At 37.0% G+C, this 12009-nt stretch overlaps 1 protein-coding gene across 1 annotated transcript; it reads left to right on the top strand.

The window, feature by feature from the left end:
- Positions 1-5109: 5109 nt before the first annotated feature.
- Positions 5110-9427, top strand: LOC113353777 (external alternative NAD(P)H-ubiquinone oxidoreductase B3, mitochondrial-like). Its single transcript, XM_026597276.1, has 10 exons — positions 5110-5402; positions 6420-6687; positions 6832-7038; positions 7210-7460; positions 7597-7816; positions 7906-8010; positions 8281-8547; positions 8668-8789; positions 8911-9030; positions 9231-9427. Exons 1-10 carry the CDS (start codon positions 5311-5313, stop codon positions 9316-9318), a joined length of 1740 nt encoding a protein of 579 aa, XP_026453061.1. The 5' UTR covers positions 5110-5310; the 3' UTR covers positions 9319-9427.
- The last annotated feature ends 2582 nt before the right edge of the window (positions 9428-12009 follow it).

The raw sequence follows: 12009 nt of genomic DNA, 5'->3' as shown, positions 1-12009 counted from the left end.
GGATTATTCTACGAAACCTTAAACAAACCCTATTTCTGCATATTGTATGCAAACCAGGCTCCGAGATCGAAACCTGGTTAGAACGACGAATCCATCCATTTACATATAAGATTCCTTCAGATTATTCTATGAAACCTTAAACAAACCCTATTTCTGCATATTGTATGCAAACCAGGCTCCGAGATCGAAACTTGTCCGCGAGTTGACTATTCTAAGTCAGAAACCTGGTAAGAACGATTAATCCATCCATTTACAGGTAAGATTCTTTCGGAATATTATATGAAACCTTAAACAAACCCTATTTCTGCGTATTGTAAACCAGGCTCCGAGATCGAAACCTGGCCACGAGTTGACTACTCTAAGTCAAAAACTTGGTAAGAACGACGAATCCATCCATTTACAGGTAAGATTCCTTCTGATTAATCTAAGAAACCGTAAACAAACCCTATTTCTGCATATTGTATGCAAACCAGGCTCCGAGATCGAAACCTGTCCGCGAGTTGACTACTCTAAGTCAGAAACTTGGTAAGAACGACGAATCCATACATTTACATGTAAGATTCCTTCAGATTATTCTACGAAACCTTAAACAAACCCTATTTCTGCATATTGTATGCAAACCAAGCTCCGAAATCGAAACCTGGCCGCGAATTGACTACTCTAAGTCAGAAACCTGGTAAGAACGACGAATCCATCCATTTACAGGTAAGATTCCTTCGGAATATTATACGAAACCTTAAACAAACCATATTTCTGCAAATTGTGTGCAAACCAGGCTCCGAGATCGAAACCTGGCCGCGAGTTGACTACTCTAAGTCAAAAACTTGGTAAGAACGACGAATCCATCCATTTACAGGTAAGACTCCTTCGGATTGATCTACGAAACCGTAAACAAACCCTATTTCTGCATATTGTATGCAAACCAGGCTCCGAGATCGAAACCTGTTTGCGAGTTGACAACTCTAACTCAGAAACTTGGTAAAAACGATGAATCCATCCATTTACATATAAGATTCCTTCGGATTATTCTATGAAACCTTAAACAAACCATATTTCTGCATATTGTATGCAAACCAAGCTCCGAGATCGAAACCTGGCCGCGAGTTGACTACTCTATGTCAGAAACCTGGTAAGAACGACGAATCCATCCATCTACAGGTAAGATTCCTTCGGATTATTCTACGAAACCTTAAACAAACCCTATTTCTGCATATTGTATGCAAACCAGGCTCCGAGATCGAAACCTGGTTAGAACGACGAATCCATCCATTTACATGTAAGATTCCTTCGGATTATTCTATGAAACCTTAAACAAACCCTATTTCTGCATATTGTATGCAAACCAGGCTCCGAGATCGAAACTTGTCCGCGAGTTGACTATTCTAAGTCAGAAACCTGGTAAGAACGATTAATCCATCCATTTACAGGTAAGATTCTTTCGGAATATTATATGAAACCTTAAACAAACCCTATTTCTGCATATTGTAAACCAGGCTCCGAGATCGAAACCTGGCCACGAGTTGACTACTCTAAGTCAAAAACTTGGTAAGAACGACGAATCCATCCATTTACAGGTAAGATTCCTTCTGATTAATCTAAGAAACCGTAAACAAACCCTATTTCTGCATATTGTATGCAAACCAGGCTCCGAGATCGAAACCTGTCCGCGAGTTGACTACTCTAAGTCAGAAACTTGGTAAGAACGACGAATCCATACATTTACATGTAAGATTCCTTCAGATTATTCTACGAAACCTTAAACAAACCCTATTTCTGCATATTGTATGCAAACCAAGCTCCGAAATCGAAACCTGGCCGCGAATTGACTACTCTAAGTCAGAAACCTGGTAAGAACGACGAATCCATCCATTTACAGGTAAGATTCCTTCGGAATATTATACGAAACCTTAAACAAACCCTATTTCTGCATATTGTGTGCAAACCAGGCTCCGAGATCGTAACCTGGCCGCGAGTTGACTACTCTAAGTCAAAAACTTGGTAAGAACGACGAATCCATCCATTTACAGGTAAGACTCCTTCGGATTGATCTACGAAACCGTAAACAAACCCTATTTCTGCATATTGTATGCAAACCAGGCTCCGAGATCGAAACCTGTTTGCGAGTTGACAACTCTAACTCAGAAACTTGGTAAAAACGATGAATCCATCCATTTACATATAAGATTCCTTCGGATTATTCTATGAAACCTTAAACAAACCATATTTCTGCATATTGTATGCAAACCAAGCTCCGAGATCGAAACCTGGCCGCGAGTTGACTACTCTATGTCAGAAACCTGGTAAGAACGACGAATCCATCCATTTACAGGTAAGATTCCTTAGGATTATTCTATGAAACCTTAAACAAATCCTATTTCTGCATATTGTATGCAAACCAGGCTCCGCGATCGAAACCTGGCCGCGACTTGACTACTATAAGTCAAAAACTTGGTAAGAACGACGAATCCATCCATTTACATGTAAGATTACTTCGGATTATTCTACGAAACCTTAAACAAACCCTATTTCTGCATATTGTATGGGTACCAGGTTCCGAGATCGAAACCTGGCCGGTAGTTGACTACTATAAGTCAAAAACTTGGTAAGAACGACGAATCCATCCATTTACAGATAAGATTCCTTCGGAATATTTTACGAAACCTTAAAAATTTGTAAAGATGAACCCTTTACATTTAAGATTCCATCAGAATATTCTCTGAAACCTTAAACAAACCCTCTTCTGGATATTTCTACCCAATTTCGAAAAGCCTAAATTTCTCAAATTTAGTGGGGGGTGTTAGAGAAAATAGTTTTTAGCAGAAGTGAGAAAAATTTAGCCAAACTGAAGACCAAAATTATTTTTAGCTGAAGTGAGAAATCTTTTAGCAGAAGTGAATAAAATTTAGCAGAAGTGCTTATAACTCTACGACAACTGTTGTAAAGGTTGTCAATAGTGATGACCTTTTTTTTTGCAGAGGTGAATAAAATTGAAGCATCCATTACAAAAAATATTACATAAGTGCTTTGTCATTGTAGAATGTATGTGATTGTTTACAGAGAAGGCTTCGCGCAGTTTGCGGCTCAGTCAACTGAGCATTATTTTTGAACATTATATTTTGTTTTACAACTCTTATAAAGGGTTGTCATAAAGTTAGTATATTAAAGAACCACAAATTTGACAGAACTTGTGATAGTGTAGGAATGGTTAGTGGTGTAGGCTTCCATGCAGGAGGCCGAGGATCAAATCCCCCAACCTTATTTTCTAACATTCTATATTTTTACTTCAACAACACTTATAAGTGTTGTTATACATTTTTATTAAAAAAAACACAAAAAAGCAAAACTAGACATCCATGCAGTAGGTTTATGTTCGAATCTCCTCCTTTAACACTATTTTTCATTATCATATTTTGGTGTTCTTCAACAATTCTTGTGAGAATTGCGATAGGCTAAGTCACCACCTTTATGGAACAAAGTTGTCATAGCTAAATGTCGTCACAATTCTTTTGCTTAAGGAGTTGTCGTTTGTTTTCTTAGCGCAACCCCTTGTTCCTAAGGGTTGGTAGTGAGGATATACGACAACTCTTCCTTTGAAACTAGTTGTAAAACATAGGACTTTCTACGATGTTTAGTAAAGAGTTGTAAAACTCCAGTTGTAGATGTATATTTTTCCCAAAATGCTAAAAGTTATGGAAGAAATATCTCACCAACCTCTTAATCGTTCCTTTCGTTTTTTTTATAACTCTCTACATGGCCTAATAACCTATTTATATAAGTTACAAACATGTCCCGAAGAATCCTAATCGGTTAGGAAAACCCTTCCCAAAAGACTAATACAAAGTAGGAAGTATACCGACCCAAAAGTCATTTGTGAATCAAGTTACGCCGGTACACGTACTGGGTACATGTACCCTCCTTTGGTTCACAAATCCAGGAACTTTTTGGTACCCATACCTGGTATGCGTACCCTTCTCGGTTCACGAGTTCCTGAATTTTATGGTACACGTACTGGGTACGCGTACCTTCAGTTTGTGAACTGAAATTAAGTCTTCAATACTCAACATATATGAATGTCATGTCAATACATCATAAAGATAGAGCATGAAAATTGGCGTGGTATATATTGGAACTTATGACAGGCTAATTAACAAAATCATTACGCAGGGGGGTACACTTTCAATTGGACCATCGTTACTACATTAACAGTAACAGTAGACATAGACCTAAACAGTTAAGCCATTACTTTGGTAAACTTCTAAATACTTGCAACAAAAAACAGACTTTCTTAAGCTCATTCTTTAGCTCTTAATAGTTCTTGATGCTGTTGCAGCAATAGTCCGGTTGTCGTCTTCGGCTAATATATGTCGTCTTAAGCAGTTAAGTTTACATGTAATGCACCCATATTGGTATTCCCAAGAAGGAATGAATCCACAGTGAAGAAGTCGCTGGCATGAATGCATTACCAATTTCTTGCCATACAAAAGCACAACACATAAACAAAAAATTGTTAAAAGAGAATGCTGAATTAAGACTTGGATGTCAACAAGTTTGAGTCCGACTGCAAAAGATCAATGCAGCACCTAAACCCCTATTGCTGAAATTTCTAAGAGGTTATGGTGTAGAAAGATTACTCTGCAAAAATGGAGGAAAAATAGAGAAAGATTAAACAACAAAATATTCCATAATAAATGGAAGAAAAATGTACCAGAAAAGATCGAGTATGCGACGAACACAATCTTGGTTGAGCTCCAGGTCTAAAGCTCACTACATATTTCTTGTTATTCTTGAATCATTCGTAGAACTAATTGTGAAACAGAAGAGAAAAGGTGAAGAAACAAGAAAGTGAAAGACGGGAAGATTTTATAAGATCCGAATCCGACGGACGAGAAATATTTGATAGCTAACATACTTAAATCAACGGTCCAAGCTCAATTAGAAAATTTCAGAAATTTACGCAAAAGTCAAACGCATTTTCTTCCAAATCTCTTTCAAAGTTCCCTTATAAGGGTAACACTTGTGTCATTTCTTTACTTGCTTGTGTCCTATAAAACAGAAAGGAGATCTCCATTTTTGTCCGTTCCTTATTCTCTTCCTTAAAATATTGAAAACTAAAAAGAGAAAGAATCCATCTTATGATCGTGTCATAAATAAGAACAAGGCACCACCAGCTTTTGTCTTCTTAAAAGGCATTGCGCCGTAGTTCAGTTACACAAAAAAAACTACATATAGGGTTCTCTCGAAGGTTCTTTGGATTTGTACCTCAAAGGATCTGAAAGTTCTTTGGATTTGTAGCTCAAAGGATCTAAAACAATGAGAATCTTATCATCATTCGTTGAGAAAGGTTCTCGATTTTATAAAGATCATCCTCGTTATTTCAAGATACTTGTTGTAGCCGCAGTCAGGTTCTCTACGATCAATACTAACTTTCAATCCATCTTCGTTTGTTTGTTTTTTTGTTTTTTAGATTTGAAGATTTTTTCTCATCGTACTATTTTTCTTGTTGTGGTAATATTGGTTATACGAATATATATTAGTTTTGGGGTTTCATTAAACTTCTGAATCGTACTAGCGATTCAGAAGTTTAGAATAGATCGTAAAAGTAGTCGTCAGAAGTCAGAAATTTAAAAAATAAATAAGTCGCTTCCGTATATATATATATTTTTTGTTTCTAGTCTTAGAGGTGTATCCAAATACCCTTTTAAAGTTGATTATGATCAATTAGGTGCCTGTAAAAAAATAGGTTAATGGATGAAAAATATACATGTTGACATCGATTGCATGTGTGTTGCTCATTGAAACTGAGACGGATGCAAAACCTCAATTGCATCAGTCTGAGTGGAAGGTCCATATTAATCTTGGGTAGAGATGCATCAGGAGTCCAGACTCCAGGCATTCCAATGTTGGAATCTTGCAACAATAAACAGCACGTTAGTCCAGAGACTCCAGGCATTTCATTGTTGTGTTGTGTATGTTTTTTAGGTAGTAGATTGCATATCTTGCTCTTAGTTACTCGTTGAAGGAATTACGGAAATCAAAGGAGACTAAAAATATATAGTTAGGTACCTAGTTATTGGTTTTGTAGTGAGTTAAAAAGTCATGGTCCATCCTCGAAAACTAGTTATCCAGGCAGTAGATTTATCAACACAGCAATTTCACCGAATGCATGAATAAGTTTTGAAGTTCAAAACTTATTAAAAAATCAAAAAGAGATTGAAGTTCAAAAGTACTAAACTGCATAATAAAATGAGATTTGTCTTAACATACAATTGATGCATGCCGGTGCATATGCACCGGGTTAAGAGCTTGTAGATTAGAATAACATTGACTAGTTAACTGGTAGAAGATATAGCTGGATACGTGTGACTACCTTAGTTCGCTCTATTCTACCATCTCATTTTTACTTTGACTTGTCATTACAGTGGTGGTAGTCTTCTGGCCTACTCTAGTTCAAACTCGTCGTCCCATCATGTGACTGGCGATTCAGAGTCCAAAAAGAAAAGAATTGTAGTGCTTGGAACTGGATGGGGAGCCTCGAGTTACTTGAAGAATCTTGATTTAGCCTCCTATGATGTTCAGGTGGTGGCACCTCGTAACTATTTTGCGTTCACCCCATTATTACCAAGTGTCACATGTGGCACAGTGGAAGCACGCAGTATTGTCGAGCCAATTCGCAACATTATTAAGCGGGTAAATGACTTACAGCAATTTTGATCCATTCTTTTGTATGTCACATTAGATTACCAATATTCTTAATTTGTTGCCTTCAACATTTTGCAGCTTAACTGCCATCAGGAGGTAAATACTGATTTCCTTGATTTTATTTGATTCCAGGGGGGAGAGTCAGCTACATTTTGGGAAGCTGAATGTTTTAAGATTGATGCAAAAGAAAAGAAGGTACACTGTCGGCCTGTTCAAAAGTCAGAATCAAAAGACAAGGAAGAAATTATTATGGATTATGACTACTTGATTGTAGCAGTGGGAGCTCGTGTAAATACGTTCAACACTCCGGGTGTTGAGGAGAACTGCCACTTTTTGAAGGTAAATCTAATGCCACCATGTCTCTTTAACTTTTTCGGATATAAGACTTAGAGCTTGTTGATTTGTCACTTCTACAATATTGGACTTAAAGTTATCATTTTGAGATGTTTTTGGAACATGTGGTTCTAAAAGTGTATTTTGAAGAAACAAACCAAGTAAATCTTCATGCAGGAAGTAGAGGATGCTCAGAGAATCCGCAGGAGTGTGATTGATTGTTTCGAAAAAGCCAGCCTTCCCAATATAAGTGAGGAAGAGAAGAAGAAGCACCTTCATTTTGTAGTTGTTGGAGGTGGTCCAACAGGTGTGGAGTTTGCTGCATCGCTTCATGACTTCGTCAAGGAAGATATAAGCAGATTATACCCTAAAGTTAAAGATTTTGTGAAAATCACACTTCTTGAGGCAGGGGATCACATTTTGACCATGTAAGAAAGCTTAGGAGATACTTGTATATCCTACAATGGTGTATCGATTAGACATCTATTTAGTTTAGAGTATATGGTGGAAAAATATCTGACAGCAGATTACTTAAATTGTTTTTTTTTATTTCTGATTTTGCAGGTTTGACAAGAGAATCACTGCTTTTGCTGAAGAGAAGTTCAAGAGAGATGGTATTGATCTGAAGACCGGGTCTATGGTCGTGGAAGTAACTAATAATGCCATTCGTACAAAAGAAAGGTCAAGTGGAGAGGTATCTTCAGTACCTTACGGAATGGCTGTCTGGTCAACTGGTATCGGAACCCGACCTTTGATTTCTGAATTCATGCAGCAGATTGGTCAGGTATGTGCTCTACAACGTCCAGCTTTTTCCTTGATGTTTTTGCTATGAGTATCTTCTGATTCAGGAACTAATGGACATACTTATCTCAGACAACCAGGCGTGTTTTAGCAACTGATGAGTGGCTACGAGTCCAGGGAAGTGATTGCATTTATGCCCTTGGTGATTGTGCATCTATTAATCAGCGAAGAATCATGGTATTGGGCTACCTTTTAGCTTATTTCCATTTTCCTGTGCTATGAATATTGCAAATTAATTAACAAACTTCACCAAGCATATGATTTTCTCGGTTTACGCCTTTATGGTAACTTCAAAATGCTGCAAAGAAAATGTGAAATATTATCAGACTGCTTAGATTAGACCCATACTTAACCAATTAACTGTGATCAGGTGGAACTTTTAAGAATAATATAAATTTTTTATACATCAGCTAATTATGTTCTTTTGTTATTGCTTTCTGATCTTAGGAAGACATAGCGGTAATATTCAGTAAGACGGACAAAGATAATTCTGGTAAATTAACTGTTAAACAATTCCAAGATGTCATTACCGATATATGTGAAAGGTACCCGCAAGTGAAGCTCTATTTGAAGAATAAAAAGTTGAAAGGTATCTCTGACCTTCTGAAAGATTCTGAAGGGAAGAATAATAGTACTGAGTTGGATATTGAAAAGTTCAAGTCAGCTCTTTCCCAAGTAGATTCAGAGATGAAAATGCTTCCTGCAACTGGTCAGGTGAGTTTTGAGTGTTCAATGGCTATATCGGGTCTGTAATTTGAACCAGAAGATACATAGGTACCTTCTTACATTGAAACCCAAATGTCTTCACATATATAATCTTTTTTGTGTTTGTAGGTTGCTGCTCAAGAAGGAGTATATCTGGCTAACTGTTTCAACCAGATGGCTGAGCGCGAAAAGAATCCAGTAGGCCCTCCTAGAATCAGGGGTGAAGGACGTCACAGGTTCCATCCATTTAGGTATGATCTAACTTCCTTACAAAAACACATTTTGTATTCAATTCTGATTGAGTTGTCGTGAGACTCGTGACTGCAAGGGATTCTGATGCTATTGGTTTTTTTTTTTTTTACATTATAACAGGTACAAACATTTGGGGCAGTTTGCTCCACTTGGAGGAGAGCAAACAGCAGCACAACTACCTGGTGATTGGGTTTCGATTGGTCACAGTTCTCAGTGGCTTTGGTATTCTGTTTATGCAAGGTACGCCATCCATCTTGGTGGAAACTACACTGATTACATTTTACGAAAACTGAACACTCTAATGTTTATGCAATTCCTAGAAGTGTTGAAGCTCGACTAGGAAAATTGCAGCGGAAACCTATCCAATGTGTCAAATGCAAACTAAAGTTTGCTATTCAATTCACTTAACATTGTTATTTTCTTTCCTTTGTGAAATTCAGCAAGCAAGTAAGTTGGCGTACTAGGACGATGGTGGTGTCTGACTGGATGAGGCGGTTCATTTTCGGGAGGGACTCAAGTCGTATTTGAAAACACACACAAGTTACTAGAAGAAAAATCTCCAACTAAAAAGATTGAATTGTCACAGTTCTTGATACTTCATTTATTTATTTTTGACATAATGAAACTATTACCAAAATTTTGTTCTCGTTGATTTAATATTTTGGCTTAACAGCAGTTAAGTTATATCCAAATTATATGTTTTATTAAATAACGCATCCGAGGGTATATTCTTCAGAAAAAATCTCGAATTGAATCATGGCCATAACCAGTATGACAATATCTGGATTAGGGGAGGGGAATAGATGTTTTATGTCTATGTCAAAGATCGCTGATACTATTCCTCAATCTTGCATTGATATGTCAGATCTGATTAGCTTCTTTCTTTGCATACAAAAGTGCGACTCGTGAGTCTGAGCTCTGCTGTACGTGCTCTCTAAAACCTCAGAAACCTCCAATGAACTTTTTTGCTTTGCCTTCCGTAGGTAGTTTTGAAGAATCAACAAAAAAATACATCACGTCTCTCTATCTGGATCTTTGGGAGTTCTTCAATAACCAAAAGAAAAACATAGAGGATTGAAACTGATTATATGTATGTCTTCTGAATTTCTTTCTTAATCATACTAACAATTTGATGGCAAACAGGTTATATTTTACTTGGACATTTGTACTAAAACTTTCGAGTGATGTGCGACCATGGTATGGTTGCGCCATGCATCTGTGCATCGGAAGCGGACACTGTGCAATTATTGGAGCATCCTAGGCAGTAATGGTTTGCTAAGAGAATTGAAAAGAAAAATCCTAGAAGATGTGATGTTAGTTTGAAAGAAAAATCCTGTGGTAAAAGACCATACGTTATTGTACTGTTTGACGGATGAGTGATCTGTCTTAATACTGGGCTAGAATGGGGGACCTCATGATCATCTCCATCTCAGTCTGAGCAGAGATATGCTATAGCCTCAATAATGCATGCAGTTATTGATTCTCATCAATTCTAAATTTAGCCGTGAATTAATTGTTGCAGATTTGATTATATTTGGAGTATGCATCTGACCGGTGAGTTCAAGAGTTTAATGCGAAACAGTGTATATTTGTGGTATTTCATTGCACCTTTTAGTTTTCCTATGAACAGTCAAAGTATATTTGGTCAGTTTAAATGCGTAAATGTGCAACTAATCCAGGATTTACCAACCTAAGACATCTCATGGTACACCTCCTGCCTCCTGGATGTATGTGTCTAATCATATACATTTAAGGGTGTAAAAGATGGCATCTAGAGCTTTTAGAACTGTTCCCCTGCCTCTTTCATGCTTTTATTCTCCGTAACATTTGTTCGGCACTTCATTTTTTTTATTTATTACTGATTAAAAGAAGAAAAATAAATGCAGAAAGGAAAAAAAAAAAGTACGTGGTTTGGGATATGTCAAAATAGTGAAGGGTTTAGGTGGTCCTAGAACCAAAACAACTATCTGATTGCCATGGAGGTGTATTCAGTTTGCAACTTACCCATTCTATCATAAATATTATGATAAGATTGACATAAGCATAAATGCCAACTAAATGTCATAAGGATCAGGATTACGATTTCAGATTTCACCTATCACAAAAATATCAATGTCTGGAATACGTACGTTTGGTAAATATCACATTCTAATAATACGCAAACCATGCCATGCTGCATCAACCGTAAAACCAAAAAAAAACAGTACTTTGGTAATTCCATTTTTATCCCTCTTGCACCCATGGGACCTTGATGAACAGACAGACAGGCAGGCAGAATGAAGAGAGGAAGTGAGAGAAAGAAAGAGTTGATGGTTTGCGTGGCTATTGGTTATCTAACAGTCCTATTATGAAAGAAGGGAGTTGGGATATGTTGTTGTAAGAATGATTAAGTCATTTATTTGCAAACCAACAAAAACTAGGAAGGTTCAACGAAACATCGGCTTTTCGAATTTATAGAGTAGGAACAAAAATGAGTGATCCTTCTAAAAACTACTACTGACTCCCCCAAAAAACTGCAACCCAACATCAGCTCCATTGGTCACCTATCCTTTCCTCAACTCTTCCTAGCCTGCCGAGAGAGATACTAATATCCCACTCCTGCCAAACTTATGCTTCATTTCATGGCCAGGCTTTCATGTTATAAGGTCATTGTTCCTTATGTACTTGGCATTACAGTTCCAATATTGCCCTTGACCGAAAAGAGTAACGACAATATACTCGTTTAGCATCACATAATAATTACTCCCTCCGTTTCTAATTAATAGGCTGGTTTTGTTTTTAAATAAAATTAAGGAAATTAAGAGAACTAATCATTGAAAGTGGTCCTCATGATACTTACATAAAAGAAGTGAAGTGAAATGATCCCATGACACTTGTCATCAAAAGAAGTAAAGTGAAATGGTCCACACGACACTTGTCTTCAAAAGAAGTTGAGAGAAAAGTGGTCCCAAAACTATTTTTTTGAAACATCTATTTATAGAAACCAGCCTATTATTTAGGAACGGATGGAGTACATGTTTTAATCATTTTTAGACGCAAAACAATGGTTAACCTGCAAAAAAAGTCGATGGACTGAATTATTCAGTTATTGTTGGCGACTTGCTGGATATTTCTTATCGATGAGTTTGATTAATAACGTTTGTCAATTTTAGTTAGGAGGTTTCGTCCATAATCAGGGAAGACTATATATTTGAAAAGTTATGAACTTCCTAACCAAAA

This window comes from Papaver somniferum, chromosome 2 (assembly GCF_003573695.1).
Source record: "Papaver somniferum cultivar HN1 chromosome 2, ASM357369v1, whole genome shotgun sequence".
NCBI lineage: Eukaryota > Viridiplantae > Streptophyta > Magnoliopsida > Ranunculales > Papaveraceae > Papaver > Papaver somniferum.
This window is presented reverse-complemented; position numbering and strand designations above follow the sequence as displayed.

Bases quoted from the DNA above. Each gene is read 5' to 3' on its own strand.
- LOC113353777 (XM_026597276.1), top strand. From the start codon at position 5,311: ATGAGAATCTTATCATCATTCGTTGAGAAAGGTTCTCGATTTTATAAA. The intron at 6,688-6,831 runs GTAAATGACTTA...ATTTGATTCCAG, and splicing joins TTCGCAACATTATTAAGCGG to GGGGGAGAGTCAGCTACATT. The intron at 8,011-8,280 runs GTATTGGGCTAC...TTCTGATCTTAG, and splicing joins TTAATCAGCGAAGAATCATG to GAAGACATAGCGGTAATATT.